Source organism: Prinia subflava, chromosome 14, assembly GCF_021018805.1.
Source record: "Prinia subflava isolate CZ2003 ecotype Zambia chromosome 14, Cam_Psub_1.2, whole genome shotgun sequence".
Lineage (NCBI taxonomy): Eukaryota > Metazoa > Chordata > Aves > Passeriformes > Cisticolidae > Prinia > Prinia subflava.
The window spans coordinates 15654045-15672499 of NC_086260.1; the positions used below are offsets into that span (position 1 = coordinate 15654045).

At 50.7% G+C, this 18455-nt stretch overlaps 1 protein-coding gene across 2 annotated transcripts in view; it reads right to left on the minus strand.

Annotated features, from left to right (window-relative positions):
* The window catches only part of BSN (bassoon presynaptic cytomatrix protein), an 87192-nt gene that overhangs the window by 26215 nt on the left and 42522 nt on the right, over nucleotides 1–18455 (minus strand). For both annotated transcript variants that reach the window (XM_063411325.1, XM_063411324.1), the window contains exon 3: nucleotides 15221–16051. In XM_063411325.1, the coding sequence (XP_063267395.1) occupies nucleotides 15221–16051 (831 nt within the window). The remainder of the gene's footprint in view (nucleotides 1–15220; nucleotides 16052–18455) is intronic.

Below are 18455 nucleotides of genomic sequence, written 5' to 3' on the forward strand. Positions count from 1 at the left end.
CACCTGCTTGGGGTACAGTTCCCTCATCCTCCCCAGGAACACATCCCCTGTCCTCACCATCTGTCCTCATCTTGGGTGTTTCCTGACTCCTTGCAGCCCACATTTTGGGGGACTTGGATGGAGTCAAGAATCACGAGCTGCCTACAGAAGGATAATGTGTCTTGGTGAGGCAAATTCAATTTTCATCATCTTCAGAATTTAAGATTCTTTTGGAAACCACTTTATTTTATCTTCAGCTTCTGTTAGGAATAGCTGATAGCCCCTCAGCTGGTACGTGGTGATTTGCTGGTGACCCTGACCCGGATGGATGTTCCCCCCTAGTCTCTCTGAAGCAGGAGGTAGGAACTGGCTACAGCTGCTGGGGTGGCAGAGCTGCAATTTTCCACCTCAAGAGTAAATGCAGCAAAAACGAAGCTGAGAAGCCAAAAGGAAATGAAATGGTGAAGTTCACATAAAATGGCTGCTTCAAAAAAAAAAAAAAAATTAGAAAATCATACGAATCACGTGTTTACTCAATTTAATATGATCTGTGAAGGCATTTCCTTCCCCAGCTGCCCTTTCTGCAGACAGACAGATGCCTGTGGGACTTTGTGGCTCCTGAAGCCACAAGAGGATATACCTCACATAAACCCTTTAAGTAATTTAAGAAGCTCCACTTTAAGAGTAGTTCGGGGCCACCGCAGAAACCTGCTCCTCTAAAGGCTGCCCTGACTTCCAGCCTGAAGAAAAACCCAGATTTGTTAAAAATACTTCTGCCTAGCTCTCGTTTTCTCCTCTTCTCCTCATGTCCTTTTGGCTCTCGGCAAACAGATGACTGTTGGTCATACTTAACAGTTCTGACTAAAGCAGGGGATTATGTAAAAAGGGGAATTTCACAGCTCCTTCGCAGGCCCGAGTGCGGGTGTTTGTTCCCTCACCCAGCCATGCACATCCCGAGGAGAATCCAGCTCCAGAGCCTGCACCCTGCCCTGGCTTGGACACAGCCCACACCTGCAGAGTCACGGGCAAACCCACACCACAGCTCATCTCCTCATACTCACATCCACACTTTGTGGGCTTATTCCCAAACCAAATACCTCATTTCTTTGCCAAACTAGGGTTGCTTTTCTTTTTCTTTGAGAATATTTTGTCTCTGTGTCAAGCAAACCCCTCTGAAATCAATGCTTACTGCTTCAACAGGTTTGGGAACCAGGTGCTCTTGGAGCTCCAAACAATTAAAATATCCTAACCAAAAAAAAAAAGCCCTAAAACAGCCCTTCCTGTTGGAGCTCAGAGACTTCTACTTATCTCCCAGTCATGGCACAAATAATGGCCAAAGGCTGCTAGCTGTGGCATGGGACATACAAAGCATTCAGTGATCCCATCTGAAAATCCCAAAACAGATCTCTAAGACTAAGAAATCCCTCTTATCGCTCCCAAAGGTGTCTCCAATTCCCCCAAATCCTCCCTTTGTGTTCCAGTGTTTTGTTTTACTCTCTCTTCCAGTATCCCATGGCAATGAGGTCTCTGGGCTAACCGTGCAAAACATCTTCTCCCCATCTCCCTTTCTGGGTTTTGTGTTGAGAGAAACACACAAGCAGATGAGGGACTGTGCTCTGCCATGTGTTAGGACACAGAGCGATTCCCAGCCTGTCCTGGTTATTCATATTTTTGGTGCAAAGAGGCCCCCAGAAAATCTGCCTTTGAGGCTTTTCATCACTCCAGGGAAAAGGGTGGTGGAGGTGGTCCCATATCTATTTCCTTACAGTAACTCCTTCGCAAGGAAAGCATGGGAGAGGACATCAAGGGATGAGAGCAGCATGAAGGACTTGGGCCGTTCTCCAGAGACTTAAGGTCTCCAAATGTAGGGTTTATTTCAATTAAACTACATAAAATTTAGGCATCCAGTCTCAGCAAGTCACCATCTGCCCCAGGTGGGAGATGAGCATCTCCAGGATGAGAAGCCAAACCCCTTGCAAGGCATCCCCCTGGGTGGGTACCACTCTTCCCATCAACTTGGAGAGATAAACCTGAAACTGGTGTGGGGCAGGGGGCAGACAAACCCTCCCCTCCATCCCCAGAGGCCACAGCATGCCAGCAGAGGGTCCCTGTGCTGAGCAGCCTGGGCAGAGCAGAGGCTCCCTGAGCACAGCACCGCTCACCCGCAGCACGCTGCCTTATTTTAGCAGGCAGAGCAGATGGCAGTGGGAAGATGAGGAGGCAAAGCAGCAGTGAAGAGAACGCTTTAGAAATAAAGCTCCGTGCTCTGCTGAGGGGGCCTGGTGCATTTTGATGGCTGTAGCCAGAATGAGCTTTGAGGCAGCTCAAGGGCTCGCTGGTGGGGGACCTATAGGCATGGAGAGGAGACAGGGAAAAGCCTGCCCTGGTTCCCAAATACTGCTTGGCACAGACAGGGACAACTGGCGCTGGCTCAGCACGGCCTCAGTGAGGCAGAAACAGAATTGAAATAATCCTCAGCAAAGGAGGCAGAGCCCTTGCAGAGGCTTCCAGCCCTGGCGAGAGGGTGCTTGGGCTCCACCTCCCCCCAGCTCCCACTTCCCCCAGGGGCTGGGGGAATCTGGGACTGTTCCCTTCCCCAGCATCACCACGGATTTCTGCGTGGCTGAGCCTGAACATCTCTCAGGGCTGGATCTTCCCTGCCTGAAACACAGGGGATGCTCTGCAGAGCACCCCGGGTTCTGCGCCTCTCCGAGCCTCTGCAGAGCTGGGGACCACGACAGCAGCACACAGGGACCAGTCCAGCACTGAGCTTGGACTGCAGGGTATGCTGGGGAAGATGATTTACTCACACCCACCCTGTGGCACCTGCCAGCACAGCCCCCCTGTGCCCCAGAGGCTGAACCCCACAGCGTGGCTGCCAGGATGCTCAGAGATGCCATCCACATGGGACAAGAGCTGTGACATCGCAGCTTCCTCCTGTCCCCTTCACCTGGCTCCACATCCGCTGTGACCAGCAGGATAAAGCACAGCAGTAACCACAGCCAGGGCCCCCAGATCCCTGTGCCTCCACTCTGCCCTCCAACACACAAAATATAACTACAGCAGCTGCACCTTTCAAATTGTTTCTCTTCCAAACACCCCAGAAAGTTGTTTAAGTTTCAAAGTATTACCTGGGGCTTTCTCATCAGCTTTTTAATTAGCACAAACGATTTGCTTGTTGTGGAATCGTTTCCAGGAGCTCCTAAAGAGCTTTAAAATCAGCTCTAGGAACAGTCTCAGAAGGGAAATGAATTTCAGCTTGGCAGAAAGTCCAGCACTGGGCTACACCTCTGCCCACCCTCACCCCAGCAAATTCCATTTTGCCACACAAAGAATTGAAGCAATTTTTAAGAAAAAGTTTGATATTCCCTTCTGTTGGTGCAGGAGGCTTCCCTGGCTGACGTTCTCAAGCTTTTAATTCCTGGATTCCTGGCATTACCCTCACTGGGAATTCCAGCTCCCTGCTGCTCTCAACACACCTGAGTTTGACTGTGACTGCATCAGGAATATAAACCAGCCAACATTCAGTTTGCAAACAACTATTTAACAACCCAAAAGGAGTTTTTTTTTTCAAAGAGAAGGTGCCAGCATTCCTGTTAATGGGCTGCTTACTTATAATAGCTCATTTTGTGTACTGCTTAGAAGATCTCACTTCTCTATGTGCCATTTCAAGCAACATATTTAGAAACTCTTGGCAAAGTACAAAGTAATAAGTAAATTTGGATGTCCTTTTGCCAAGAGGACACACACATGAGCTCCTGCTCAGTTTCCTGAGGGTGTGGCTACGCTCCCTCTTTAAATTTTGTGTCCTATTTCTTATCCATTTTCTTATGCCTTGCCAGGATTGCCTTTAAAATTTGGAGGATTTTAAATTAAAAAAAAATTTGGTGTCAGAGCAGCCAGTTTCAGGTGGAACTCACAATGCTGAAGTGATCAGTCCCAAGCAGATGTTGGCATTCCCTCTAGAAGATCATAGAATCCTAGAATAGTTTGGGTTGGAAGGGACATTCAGGATCACCTTGTTGCAACCCCCTGCCATGGGCAGGGACACCTTCCACTAGAGCAGGTTACTCCGTGCCCCATCCAGACTGTCCTCAACACTTCCAGGGATTGGTCACAGGGCTTCTCTGGACAACCTGTGCCAGGGCCTTACCATCCTCACAGCAGAGAGAAATTCAGTTTGCACTGCAGCAATCAATGTCCTTAGGAAACAGGCAAGCCCCTGGGGACACCGGAGCCCTTGCTGGCCCAGCCTTTGGCACTCTCCTTAGCTCTGTCAGATTCTCAAGGGACATTTCCTAAAAACTCCCCGTTTTCTCAGGGAATTATCACACATTTGATGGAGCATTTTATCCCCTGGTGGCTTCCAAATACTGCCTATGCTTTCTAAATACTGCAGGGTGAACACACAAGGGAAGGAAAAGTGGAAGCTGAAGCCCTGGAAAAACCTTTCCACTTGCTTACAGGAGCAGGAAAGGGATAAAAATCGAAGAAGGAAAAGAATGCAGTCATTGCTGGATCAAGCATAAGCATCTCTGTTAATGCCCTGGCTTACAATTACAATCACTTATGTTAATAATGGCACCTCCTGGCTAATCCCTCCTACGCTCCCAATCATTGGAAAGGAGCTGGTTTACAGCTTTATGTGAAGAAAGAGACTATGGAAGCATCGGGGTTTTAAGGAATCCTGTCTCACCACCAAGGAAGCTGCAGCATGGCTTCTGTCTGCCCAGTGGAGCAGCTGCTCTGAGGCACAAAAAAATTGGGACACACAGGAAAATGAAGCCGTTTCACATGAAATGACAGGGGTAGGGATGATGATCTGTGCTGAATGGGTTGACTGAGGGCCAGGAAATGAACAGGGAATGGAAAATGGAGGGACATGTCCTTCCCTCTTCTGCTCTGTGGAGAAAATGCAGATGGAGAAAGCCAGGGTTCACAAGATTGTGACAAGGCTTTTACGCAGGTAAGAAGCAAATGAACCCCCTGGAGGGAGTCAAAGTGCCTGTAAAGGTTTGGTACCCAACTCCTCCTCATGCCAGGATGCAGGTCCCCAGAAGCCATGCACAAATTTCCTCTGGGGGAACAGAAAATCAGTATAAATAAACCCATTTCTAGCATCTGGGGCTTTGCCACCCAGCATCTGCCCTGGGGTGCCACATGGAGACCCACCTTCTGTGAGGGTCTCACACCTCTGGAAGACAAACTGTCCCTGTGAAACATTTTCCTCTCAACTTACATAGCAAATGTCAACCGAAAAGGCATTCAATCATGTGTTTCCACTCAGTCTCTGACCCCTGTGACAGAAAAATTATTGGAAAGGTGGCTGTGAGGTGGCCACAGGCCACACTAATAGCTCCACCACCGAGACTGAAAATCAGCCTGGGTAATGTAAGAATGAAACATTGCTCAAAATATCCATTCAGAGATCTTCCCAGGCTCAGAGCCTCGGTGTGCTTCAAAGAATGAGCTTGCTTTCATTTTCTATTTCACTTTGGTGTTTATTTTTGCTTCAGGCTGGTGCCATCCACCTTCCCCAGCTCATCAGCCCAGTAACCAGGCCAGGAGGAGGAAGGAGCAGCTCCTTAGTGCACCTCCCTGGTCCATTCAGCTTTCTGCTTTTTCACATGCTGTGAGGTTTTGTGCTTTGAAAGAAGAGGCTGAAGTGCCCTGGCTCGCAGTGCTTGCTCCTGGCTGCTGCCCGGCTGCATGGATGGAATGGCTGCATGCAGGGAATGCTGCACTGGAGCCTGGGTGAGTCCTGGGCTCTGCAGCACTGCAGAACCCCGATTCTCCTGGCAGCATTAATTATAGAAGGCTTCTCTCTCCACCGCAGAGGAAGGCTTTGTGGAGAGGAACCTCGGGAGAACAGAGGTTATGCTGCAAAGCAGGGAGATTTGCAGGGAGGGATGATGGTGAGGGCCCAGCTCCCCATCCCACATCTCCTGGCAGGGCCACCTGATGGGACAAGCTTGTATCCCTCCAGCAAAGCCCCAGCACAACCTAATCATCCCTTCTCATAGGAGGGGATTGGAATCAGATGGGATTTAAGATCCCTTCCCACCCAAACCATTCCATGATCCTGTGATTTAATGGAGAAAGAACAGGAACACCCAGCTGGCCACCTCCCAAGCAGTAATTTTAACTACACCAATAATGCCATTTTTTTCCATAGAAATAAATGTAATTTCTCTTTTACCCAGCAGCGTTTTCTCAAGCACCCAGCATACTCCTTGGGAGATGGGCTCTTAGTCCTTACCTTGCATGGCTCATCCCAGTACATGTGTAGTCAGGAAAACAGGGCATCCCAGCACACAGCAAAGGCTGAATCCTGAACTACATGGTATGTGGAACACTGTTAAACCAGGGTGAATCTCTGCACTGGTTGAGTTGTAGACATCACAAACTGTCTTTCAGGTCCTGCTGATCCTTACAGAAGGACACAGCCTTCAATAGCACACACTGGGATCAAGGCTTGGGCTTTTTTCAGCAGCACAGCACCAATGCCCATCCAGTGCCAAAGCTGCCCACATGGGCTTGTCCTGCCCATGGACTTTACCAGCACAGCCTGGATATGGCAAGAAAGGAATCAATATAAGAGCCTGGCCTGAGCTAGCAAAACCCAACCCCAACAATCACATCCCATCATCAGCATTCCTGTTGCGTTCTTTCCCAGCATGGCCACACTCTTCACCTCTGGCAGCCCCTCTCCTCACTCTCATTTTGTCCCATGGACCTTTACAGATCCTAAAGTCTGTAGGATACAACTGCAAAATGCCACTGGGCTCAACAGGAAAAATGATGGTGCTTTGGTAAGTGCACCAACAACAGCAAACTCCGTCTGAGATGCTCCCACTGCTGCTGGAAAATTGAGCCTCTCCACTGCAGCCCAGTCCTAAAGCTGCCTCCTCCTCAGCCCACTCAGAAATCCACTGTTACAAAGCCAATTAAACGCTCGATTAAGTGTCCCAACATGTTCCCAAATAAAGCACTAACATGGCATGTTATTAAAAAAAAATAGAAAGAGGAAAGATACAGGTTGTATAATAGTTTGTGAGCCCATCAGGATAAGCTGCGGCTACTCCCAGGGGTGGAAATAGGAGCTGAACAGCCAAATCCTCTCACCATCTCCCACTAAAAGAGCTCTTTCTTTGTCTGCCCAGCACAGCGTTAGACCAAGACTCTAATTTAGGTGGTGCCACCATTCTCATCTTCTACTCCTGGTACCTGCTCAGCAGCTGCCAGCCCCCACAGTGCTGCTCCCAAGGGTCCCTCCAATGAACCCCCCACACCTTTTGCCTTTGCAGGAGCAGTGTCTACCACCACCTCCGCCAGCAGCTCCTGCTGTGGGCAAGGGAGAGGTCTAGGATGCAGGAGCCCATGCACTCCACCAAGCAGCCTGGACTCAGGGGTCAGTGCTGCCACATCCTACCAGACCCCAAGGAGCCAGCTCATAAAGCAAATACAATCCAAGTGTGATCCAGACCCCTCTGATCCAAGCATTTTGTCTCCCAGGGTTGAGATAGCAATAACCTGCTGATGTTTGGTACCAATCCCTACACTGGGGACTGATTCTGAGCCTCTTCAGACACTCACTGTTCAATGCAAGACACAGCAGGTGCAGCAATGAGAGCCCAGGCTGTCCCCATTGCCCTGAGAGCTCCATGCCTCCTCTGTACCATTGCCCTCCTCTTCCTCTGCCTTCCTCCATCACCTCCTGCTCTTTGCTGCACCTGGCACAGCGTCAGGAGGATGACACAGGAACACCCTCACTTTTCCCCCGTGCCAGCTGTGTGACGGAGTGAGGTGTCCACAGAGGTCTGCAGCAGCTCCCTGTGAGGGGGACTCATATGGGGGGCCAAGAGGGCATCTCTGGGTTAGTGCTGCAGTGGACATCAGAGATATTGCCCAAAGCAGCAGAGAGCACAGGGCTCCTTGAGGCACAGAGCTCCAGGGCTGCCTCACCAGAATGGCTGCTGGCTCTGACTTGAACAGCAAAGGCAGAAAACCCTGTGTTACAACCAGGTGACCTGAATTTTGTGAATAAACTGGGCTTTTTTGCTCTCCAGTACCTATATATATGAAACCCTTTCTGATATCTATAAAACACTACGGCAGCTTTAGCTTGTCCTGCTTCCTCTCTGTGCTTCCACTTTGCCTATTTTTGCTGCCTTCAACCTTTCATGTGCACAACAGTAACTCTTTTCAAAGCTTCTCAAGGTCAAGAACATCCCTAACAAGGTGCATTAGGGCAGTTATTGATCTTCTCTCAGCCTTTCCCGGAGCTGTTCCAAACTGTGAAACCTCAGTCGGGTGATGGAAAGTTACTCAGGCCCTTCCCATGTTGGTGAATTTTAATATTCATGGCACCCAACTGGTTGAGAATATCCAATGCCCTTGCAGTGACGGCCCCATACGTCTGTGTCCATGTCCCTGCTGCAAGGTCACTGTCCCTGTCTGTCTGCTCAAGGATGGCTTGAGTGACTTTCTGAAGGATGAGTCTGTGGAAGTTTCACGGATAGAATACCATCATCCCTGAGAAGCACAACTGCAATACCTCCCAAAATAAGCATTTGCTGGGAAAAGCTGTCAAAGCTGAGCTAGGGAGAAGAGCTGCCATGAAGACCTATTCATGTTATATGGGCAAAAAGCATTTCCCCACATTTTTCTTTGTCACTTTCTAGGAAACACCATGATCAATACCACATGGATAAAGTTTCACCACTAATTAAAACAGAACCCGCAGTGAGGTGGTGGCTCCAAGAGCTCTTACAGACCATTGAGAAGGACATCTGCAGTGGAGACTCAGGTGTCACGTCTGCCCTGCTGCCACCATGGGCTGGCCCAGAAGCTGTACTGACCTCCCCAAAGCCAAAGAGCTCCCTCTTGTAAGCCCAAATCTTTTAACTGCCTGACCCACAGTGAGCACTGATCCTGACATATCCACTCACTTCCCAGCAGGACAGCTCTGGAGACACCTTGGCACTGCTGGCCCTAGCAGCTTGCTAGCCCAGGAGCACAGTAATACAACAGGCAGTGGCTCCAAGTCCTAGGGCACAGCAAATGTGCTCTGGAAAACCAGCCTGGCATCGGGGAAGCATCATTCACTTCAAATATATCTTCATTTAGAAGGCAGAAATCCTCTATTCGCTCAGCCACTGTCGCCCCTGTAAAAATATTGTTTCGTTTTATGAACCATTGAAAACAATCTGTGGTATCAGAAGTATCAATCAGCAGGGTTGACATACAGCTGACATTTGTCCCTTACTAATATAATTGCAGCTAAAACAAGAAAGGAACCTGGAGCTCTGGGCTTTTTTACTGATTAAAGAAAGGAACAGCAGTTCTTAAGATAATTTTAAAGTGGTCAGAAGCTGAGAGCAGGCACAGTGAGGAACAGTCCCAGAAGTTCCAAAACCACAACCAGCAGAAGAGGAGAGCCAGCAGCAGACACAGCGGGGTTCTGCAGAAAATCCAGCAGTGAGGTCAGGCACAGAAACATGGATTGCATGAGTGGACCACCCACAGATGCTGCTCATCACCCATCAGGAGGGACCCCACTTATAATTCAGACTTCTCTGCAAGGTTACAATGACCACAGCCCCGTGTCTGCAGGAGGAGCTCTTGGGGAGCCCAGCAGCAGGAACCAGCTTAATTACAGCAGGTTCAGCAGCACAGAAAATTCCTGAGTCACAGCGAGCTGTTAATTACCAGGCCTTAACAGGATTTGAGGGCTCAGGCCAGCAAAACTGCCTTCCTCTCTCGTGCTAGCCTATTATGCAGAGCTCCCAGTTTGACTTAAGTTTATGTGACTGACCCAAATATTCATACCCTCCGGGCTGGGGTATTGTTTAAAATCATGATTTCTGCACAAAAATCTAGGAGAAACCCAGCAATTGCTGCACCTTGTGTCCTGCATCTGTGGCTACCTCTTTCTCCTGCAGAAAACTCCAGGGTCCAACCTTCTGCCCACCTTTCAAGAGTGGCACTTTGCTCTTCCTCTTCCCAGTTCCTGGAAAGGGGACTGGGCCATCCTAAAGCCCACCTGAGCTCCAGGGACACTGCCAAGCTGTCATTGCAGGACACTCGACTTAGGGAAGACAGCCTCAAAAGGGTGACTGACAACAGCTGCTCACTGCTCCATCAGGAGCTGCAGAGGATGTCCCTGCTGCCCTTTGAGCCTGGCAGGAACAGGACAATAACAGGACCTAGATTCCGATGGAAAAATGACGCCTGAAGCCCCTGTCCCTGATTGTCACACACCCTCCCTGTCGCCCTACGAAAGCAGGTGGCTCTTTGGGAAGCATTTCTGATCATCCCATGAAGGATACAGGGCTTTCTGACATGGAGAACTGCTGGATCCACAGCACACCTGTGCTCCAGGGGGCAGGAGTCAGGTTCTTCTTACCGCACATATATTCTGCTTTTCTGCCTTGAAAGGAGGGGGAAATGAGCCCAGACAACAGACCGAGGCTGGGATTTCCACCCCAGGACAGTGCTGAGCTGGAGGCTCTCTTAACCCCCACTAATCCTCTTTGCCTAGGAGCTAATTACATTCCCAGCGAGAGCAGGGTCCCTTGGGAAGGGGGCAGGGAGGCACACCGGGAGTTGAACACAGGCTCCTGGCTGTGGCCTCCCCAGCAGCGGGGGCAGGTGAGGCAGGAGCCTGATGCTCCTCCCGCTCTCTTTTCAGCTCTTCCCTGAAACCGATCTGCCCACACCAAAATAATTCTGGCACAAAACCCTTCCTCGGCTCTCCTTCTCTGACCCATCCTCTGGCTGCTGGCAGCGACACCCTGTTCTGCACAAAGGCTGACCTCAGGGAGCTTTTTTCATCTCACTGAAGTCCCTTTTCCCAGGCATTCCTCCCTGTAGCCGAGCGCAGGAGCTGCCGCGGCTGCTTCTGCAAGTAGGGCAGGTCAGTCCCATGCTCAGCATCAGCATCTCGAACCTGAGCACTGCAGCATCCCACCCTGGGGAGCTCTTCTGCTCAGGGACCAATTTTATCCAGCAGGAGCTCTTGGATCGTGATGAAAAGAGAGGTAAGGGGCTTTCCAGACAGTATTTGATACAGTGATTATCAAGCTCTTTGCAAGAAATCCACCTGAATGGGCTGGTTTGTACCTGGCTGCAGGTACAAGGGGAGCAGGCAGAAGGGAACATGTCCCGTGAAGGGCTCAAGCAAACGCTGCTCCTGCGTCCTGTGGTACCACATCCAGGATAATCACAGAATCCCAGATTTGAAGGGACCTTAAAGCTCATCTCATTCCACGCCCCTACCATGTGCAGGGATGCCATCCACTGGACCAGGTTACTCAAAGCCCCATCCAACCTGGCCTTGAGCACTTCCACAGATGGGAAGTCCAGAGCTTCTCTGGGAAACCTGTTCCTGTGCCTCACCAACATATGATAGGCATATACATATTATATATGAATATAATGCATGTAATAAGGAACCTAAGAGCATTAAGATCTGGTGAGATCAGACAGGGCAACACACCAGCACCACCTATGAAAACACAAGTGTTATTAAAAAAAGGATGTTTTTTACAATGCATGGGGAAATCAAGGGAAAAAAGCAGTTTTAGGATCTGATTTTGGATGGGGTATGGTGAGTACCACAAAGCAGTAAGAGGACCCTCCTGAGGGTCAGGTGGCCATTGGGGGTCACAGCCTGGCACCTGGGAATCAGCAGTGTTCTGCAATGAAACTTGTCACTGCTCCTGTTTCAGGCTGGTTAATAAGGCAAAGGGGCATCCTGCCAGGTTTATTTAGTAACACAACATGCATAGTTCATTTGTTCCTTAATGCAAAACCCCTGGAGTCAATTGGGGTCAACTGGGGTTACTGGGAGAACATCAGGCAAGCACAAGGGCAATCAACTGCAAGCCAGCTCTTGCCAGATCACTTGTTCCCTCAGCATACTCTGCCATAAACAGGAGAGGTTTTTTATGTTCCCAGTGAAATGACCCAGCACTTGGTCTTTCTGCAACAGAAAGCTCTTCCCTTCCTGCATGGCATGGGGCTGAGGCTGTAGGGAATTTGGGAGAGTCCCAAAGTGTCAGTTCTGTCTTGAGAACATCTCATGGTACTGCTCCCAGGATGCAGCTCCTGGAGGAGGTGTGAGGAGGTGGCAGGAGGCTCCAGGCACCTACACTGGTATTTCATATAAACAACTTACTTAAAGCTGGGTAATGTGTATTACAGCAAGCATGCAGAGGAAGTGGAAGTCAGGTGCTGTTGGGATTCCTCTGGTGGTCACCCACAGCTTCCAGAGCCATGGGCCACCACAGTCTACACACTTCTCCTGGGATCTACTGCCAAAGCACCACCCTTATCCCTAAACTCCTTACATGCCCTACGCTTTCAGTCCTCATCAGCACCTTCTGATCATGCCCACCAAGACCCAAAACCAGAGGAAAGCCAGTCTTGCTGGCAGATCTTGTGAAAGGGCTCAGAGGTATAACCCATGAATGGGACACGCTTGGAGCATCCTTCACCTGCATAAGCATCAGTCTACAGTGGTGCAAGGACAATAAGAGAAGCACAAGTTACCCTTTCCTTTGAGTGGCTCAGCACCAATGCAGCTCAGCTAGTGAGTTCACAGAAAAACAGCACTTTTAGTATCTTCTCCTCTTTTGGTGGGTTTGAGTGCACTTGGCTGAACAGACTGCTGGGGAGGAGGCAGCTCCTTGGATACCTCCCCAGGCAGCTGCAGAGGGTGGGAGGGGACGGCAGGGACACAGAGCCTCTGACTCCATCTTTAGATCAGGAGTGGGATAGGAATGAAAATACCACGGGTATAATAACACATTTTTCCAGGGAAATCAGAAGTTTTAGGGGGTTGCAAATAGGGGCAACAGGCTTCCCCGCTTTCTGGAAGTGGCAATACAAGTTTATTTGCAGGAAACACATGGGTTTAGCACTATTTTCCTGCAAAACTCCATCCTTCCTCCAAAAACCAGGCCACTGTGGGCCATGACCTCTCCCTCCCTGTGACTGATGCATTTTGGGGCCAGGGTGAAGCCTTGCCCAGGCTCCAGGGGTGTGTACAGAGCATGCTGCCCATTTCACCCACAGTTCATGCTCCTCTGCACTTACCAGACTCGGGATCAAATCCCTCATTAGTTTTCACACAACTTTCAAGGGCAGCTTATAGCCAAGGTCCTAATTCATCAAGCAATTAATGGATCAAACCTCACTACTTCAAAGAGTGAATTCTGGTATTTGCATGAACCTCAGGGCTTGGGACAAGCCCATGTGAGCTGCAGGCAAAAAGAGATCAGACCACAGAGCAATTTTCCCAGAAGATCAAGCAAACCTAAAGCCCAGCCATGTTACAGACCTTGCAATGCTTTCCTTTCCTCAGAAAGTTTTTGTTAAGAACATCCACAGCACAAGCGCTGCATTTCTTCTGCAACTCTTATAAAAATAAATCTCATGAACCAATCTAACCATGAGCTGGATGAAAATTCAGTGTAAAGGGAAACAAAACCCATGACAGCACAGTGCCTGGTGCCTGAGTGAGACCTTGCTGGGGGTCTTCCCTCTATGGGAAGGCTCGTAGATGTTGCAGGGATGAGCTGCAGCAAGAAACACTAAGAGGAGAATACATGCCAGGGTGGGTTTGCCCAAGGATGTCTGAAGGCTTTTGCTCAAGAGCTGAGGGAACTCAGGCAGAGTTCAGACTACAAAATCTGAAATTTAATCCCAGGTGTCAGCTAGTGGCCCTAGAGACAAAGGCTGAGGAGAGCTCACCTTTCCTTGGTACATGCAGAGATCACCGTGTTACTGGCTACAACCCAACCCCAAATTAATTCTGTAATTAATTAATTAGCAGCTGGGTGCCAGCGAGTGTTAAAGCCTTTTCACCAATCCATGAGCTTTCTGAAGCCTGGGAACACACTGCTGCCCAGGGGCATGCCAACACGGGGGGTTCAGCCCTACCCAAAGAACAAACACTTGGACAGATTCCCTCACTCAGGCCCCCGGGGCAGGGTGGAGGCAATAGTGGGAGCAACAGCAGGAGTAGAACACTGCCTTTGAAGACAGCATTGTGTACACTGAGATGGCCATTTGGAGGGTTTGCACCTCCACAGACACTCTGGGAGAGCTTCTCCACCATCAACGTGACCACGAGCGGTGGCAGCAGCAGCAGCTTCAGGAAGAACAGAAAATTACTGGATGTAATTGAAACTGCAGGGAGGAGCTAGGGACATAAAATGTAATTATCTGCTGTGGAACGGAGCCAAGATTAGCAATCCTACTTCTGGTCATTTCAAGTTCCCATTAACTTCTCCAAGTGCTGATATTATCAATTCTGTGTCTTAACTCTCTGTGAGATGCAGCACTTCCAGGAGCAAGCCCTGGGCCTCCTCTGCTCAGGTCTCAAACCACCTGTACAGGAGGGGGTGAAGGGCCTGGAAGAAGCCCTTCCCTAGCTTCCCAGGTGGAAGGGGTAGGAGGATGCTCCAGCTGAACCAGTTGCACCACTCTCCTCTCCAGGCACAAGGAGAGTGCTTTTTTGGTGCTTGGGAAGATGATCTATGTGGGCATCACAACAATTCAGACATTCTCAACTGTAACTATAAGACTAGGTGGATTTCAGACCATCTCAGCCTCTGTTCTCTTCTCCTTGCACTCCATCTCAGCAGGCTGCAGAATGCACACCCAATTCACATCCAAACAACACTGGGTGTCCCCCACATCCACCCAATGCTCAGCCCATTCCATTGTCCTGCACCCAGGCTCCTCTTGCTGAGGCCCTGACACTTTCTTCCCCTGTATCACCTTCCTTGCAGTCTCACCACTCGAGAATGCAGGAGCTGCAGAACATCCCTCATTATCCTCATCTGCACTCTGGCCAAGGCCTTCATCCACACCAACAGGAGGAGGATGCTAGTTGATGTCTGGCACTTGCATGGCCTCACCCTGGGACAACTTTGGGGAGCAGTGGGCACTGCTGGGGGTGCCCTTAACAACAGCCGTGCCTTGCTCTGCTCCTTGCACGAAACCAGCATGAAATCAGTGTACACACATGAAATCCATGTCTTTGCCAGGAGATGGAGGACCATGGACTCCATACCTGCAGCTTGCCCCAGGAGGGCCTTGGCTTCTGCAGTTTCTTAAAGGCTTATTAATAGACCTTTGAAAGCAAGCACCCCATCTTTTCTCCATTTTAAGCAAGGAGAGAGCACACACCCTCGGATCTGATGACGCCCGCCCCTGCCAGCCCCCTTACCTCCACGAGGTGAGGCGTGGGGTTGAAGCCACACATGTTGCAGACCTGCTGGTGGCAGGTTGTGCAGGTGTTGTAGTTGGGGGGCTCACTGGAGCCCACGTTGATCTCCGCCTTGCAGAGGGGGCACAAGACCCTTGCTTTCGGCACTTCCTTTGGCTTGACGCCCTGCTCCGGTTTGCCCGGCTTCGCAGCCGGCGCGGCACCAGCCCGGCCCTGTGCCCCTGGGGCTTTGGGACCAGCCTCTTTGCTGGCATCGCTGAAGACAATTTTTGGAGGCACTTTGCCAGGAGACGGCTGGCTGGGAGCAGGGGCCTCTGGCTGGACAGACATGAGCGTGCTGGCCTGGGTCAGGAGGGATGCCCCGAAGCCAAAGAGCTTCCCCGTGAGCCCCTCCTGGGGCTGCTCTGGTGCTCCAGCCCCGGGGGTCGGGGCAGCAGGCTTCGCCCCCGCATCTCCTGCCGTCTTTCTCTGCTCAGAGGGGGAAGGCTTGGCTTGCTGATGCTGCGGGGAGGCCCTGGCCTGATGCTGTGGGGAGGACCTGGCCTGATGCTGTGGGGAGGACCTGGCCGCCTCCTGAGGTTTTGGCTGTCCTTGGACGTGCGGTTCCCTCTGCGGCGTTGTGGGCTGAGGTTTGGGTTGCTCTTGTGGCAGGGGGCGGGGGGCTGGTGGGGTCTTGTCTGCAGCCGGGGGTTGCGGGTGCTTGGCTGGGGACTGGGAGGGGGATGGCGAGGGGGAGTGCAGCTGCTGCTGGCTCTTGGAGCGAGGAGCGGTGGTCATGTCCATCCCCAGGGCCCGCTGCATCTGGCAGTTCAAGCACAGCCATTCCTTCACCTGCGGGACAAGGAGAGGACACGGGCAGTGAGTGGTGGGCAGGCACAGCTGCCTGCAGGCAGCTCCAGTTCACCCCTACCTCCCCCCAAACAGACCCCACACAGCCACAGGAACCAGCCATCAGCCCCTGAACAACATTTTGGTCCATGTTCTTCACTAGCAGTACCTCACAGTCAGGGCGAGCAGCCCCCATCTGTCACAGGTACCCACGGCGCAGCACGCCGGCATGAACGCCAGCTTTAATTAGCCTTGGTCTGCTTCCAAGGCTTCTGCTGTGAAGTGACTGCTTGCCGTGAGGCTCTGCCTCTCTTCAGGGAAGAGGGGCCTTTCCGAGGGCTCATAGCTCCACCAACTCCCCAAAGCCCATTTTTCCCTCCTGCTTGGTGACCAGAGATACCAAAGAGAATAGCCAAGGCCAAATGAGGAAACTCCACTGTGCCATGCTCAGTGCCTCCCTGGGGCTAGCAGAGATTGATTTTCTGGAATCAGTGCAGTGGTTGTGATATTCTACCTCAAAATTTGGCTCTGGAATGCTATAAGGGAGTGCTGCTCCTTGCACAACGCATCTGCACTTCCAGGAAGGAAAGTGCAGGCTGGGTAGCAAAAGGTTAATTTTCACTCTCACCACGATGAACTTGCATGCAAATGAAAAATAGAACAGTTCCCTGGCTAAGTGGTGATAAACGAAAGACTTTCCCCACGAGAGATGTTCCCTGTGACACACTAATGTCTAAATTAAGTTAATTAAAGAGGCTGTAGAGCCTTTCCATATGAGGAATCACCAGGATGCTCAGCAGCTCCACAAGTATTAATATACAGCACAGTCAGCAGGACGGCCAGGTCTGCTGGCAAAAGACTTCTCCAAGACAAGCAACTAAGGTGGCAAAAAGGACCAGAACATTCCCAAAAACCGGAGCAGCACCCAGGACAGGCAGATGCAGAGCCTGGCAGGGGCAGCACACAACAGCTCCTGGCCCTTGCACTCTCTGGGGGCTGCACATTCACTGCAGGGTTGTGCAGGCCTGGATTTTCCTGCCTTTCATTCCACAAGCCATCTCTTCATTCCAGTGTTACGGATCACCTCTAAGGCTCAGCTTAATCCCTGCTGCAGAGACACTAATCACCTTGCCCAGTCCCACAGCTCCAGGTCCACTTGGCCTTTTGGTTCTGTGGTTGGAGGCATAGGTGACTCAGAACCTGGCCACAGGGCTTTTCCTCCTACACTCCAACCACACAACAGGCACATTTCAACCTTTTTCTGCTCGCAGGAGCTGCCTGCAGAGATGCAGTTGGGTGTTATTGTGGGTCTCATGATGGTAGTCCTTGAGAGGTGAGGCAGATAAGCCCTAAACACCTCCTTACAAGTCCCCTCCTCAGAAGGGTTCTTGTAAACACCAGCCTTCAAATAATAAACTTCTAAAACCAGGAAATTCAGATCAGCTAGGAAAGATGGGTTCAAATTCATGGTGGGTAGATTAAACATCCCACCTGCCCACTGCTCCCCTTCCCCTCTCCGCCCAGCACCTGCCGGGTGCCAGGGCTTGGCACTGCCTGCAGCAAAGCTCTGCCCATCACCTTACAAGCCTGGCTGCACATCAGCTCTGTGCTTTTCCCAGACTTCCCTGTACTTGCTGAGCTCCCACGCCACTTTCTACACCAGCCTCCGCTCGAATCCTTCACTTGGAGCTGAGAGAAAACAGCCTCGATTTTGCCCAGCAATTTTTGCACTACATTGTTGTTTCTCCAAGCTGTTCCAAAGAAGGCCCTTTATATTTAGTTCCTGAAAATAGTACTTCAGTTTTTATAATTTCTTAGGGTCTTGCCGTCTCTCTTCTGACATCCAAAATTTCTTGCGTTATTTTTGCTTTCACACCCCCTGGAATTTCTTCCCACAGTTCTATTTCAAGAGAGTGTCTACCAAAATCCCATCAGCTTTGCCCACCATCCCCATCAGCTCAAATTAAGGGAGAACCAAGTCTTTCTATTCAGATTCTTGCTCCCAGGATGCAAGAAATTCAAATCTTCCCTCTCTGCATAATCTCCTTACCCGCACTTTAGGACCCTTAGTGAGGTGGAAACTGGGGGAAGAGGAGATCCACTCCCTCCCTGTGCCACACCCTGTCCCCACTTTGCCTTTGGCCAAGGCTCCTCCAGGAAAACCCGGGCAGTGGGAGGCACAGGGAGGTCCTGGGGGCACAGGAGCCGTGTATGGCCCATGGACAAGCACACCAGGACCACCCTCAGCTCAGGGCTGAAGAACAATGGAATCATTTTAACTATCTCACTTTTCACAAAAAGCCACAGGGTGTTTTAGATGGGATAGGGGCATCCAATTGCTCTTGCCCTGAGGAACAGCTGAGGAACTGTCCTGGGGAGCAGGAGAAAGCTGCAGGAATTACAGTGG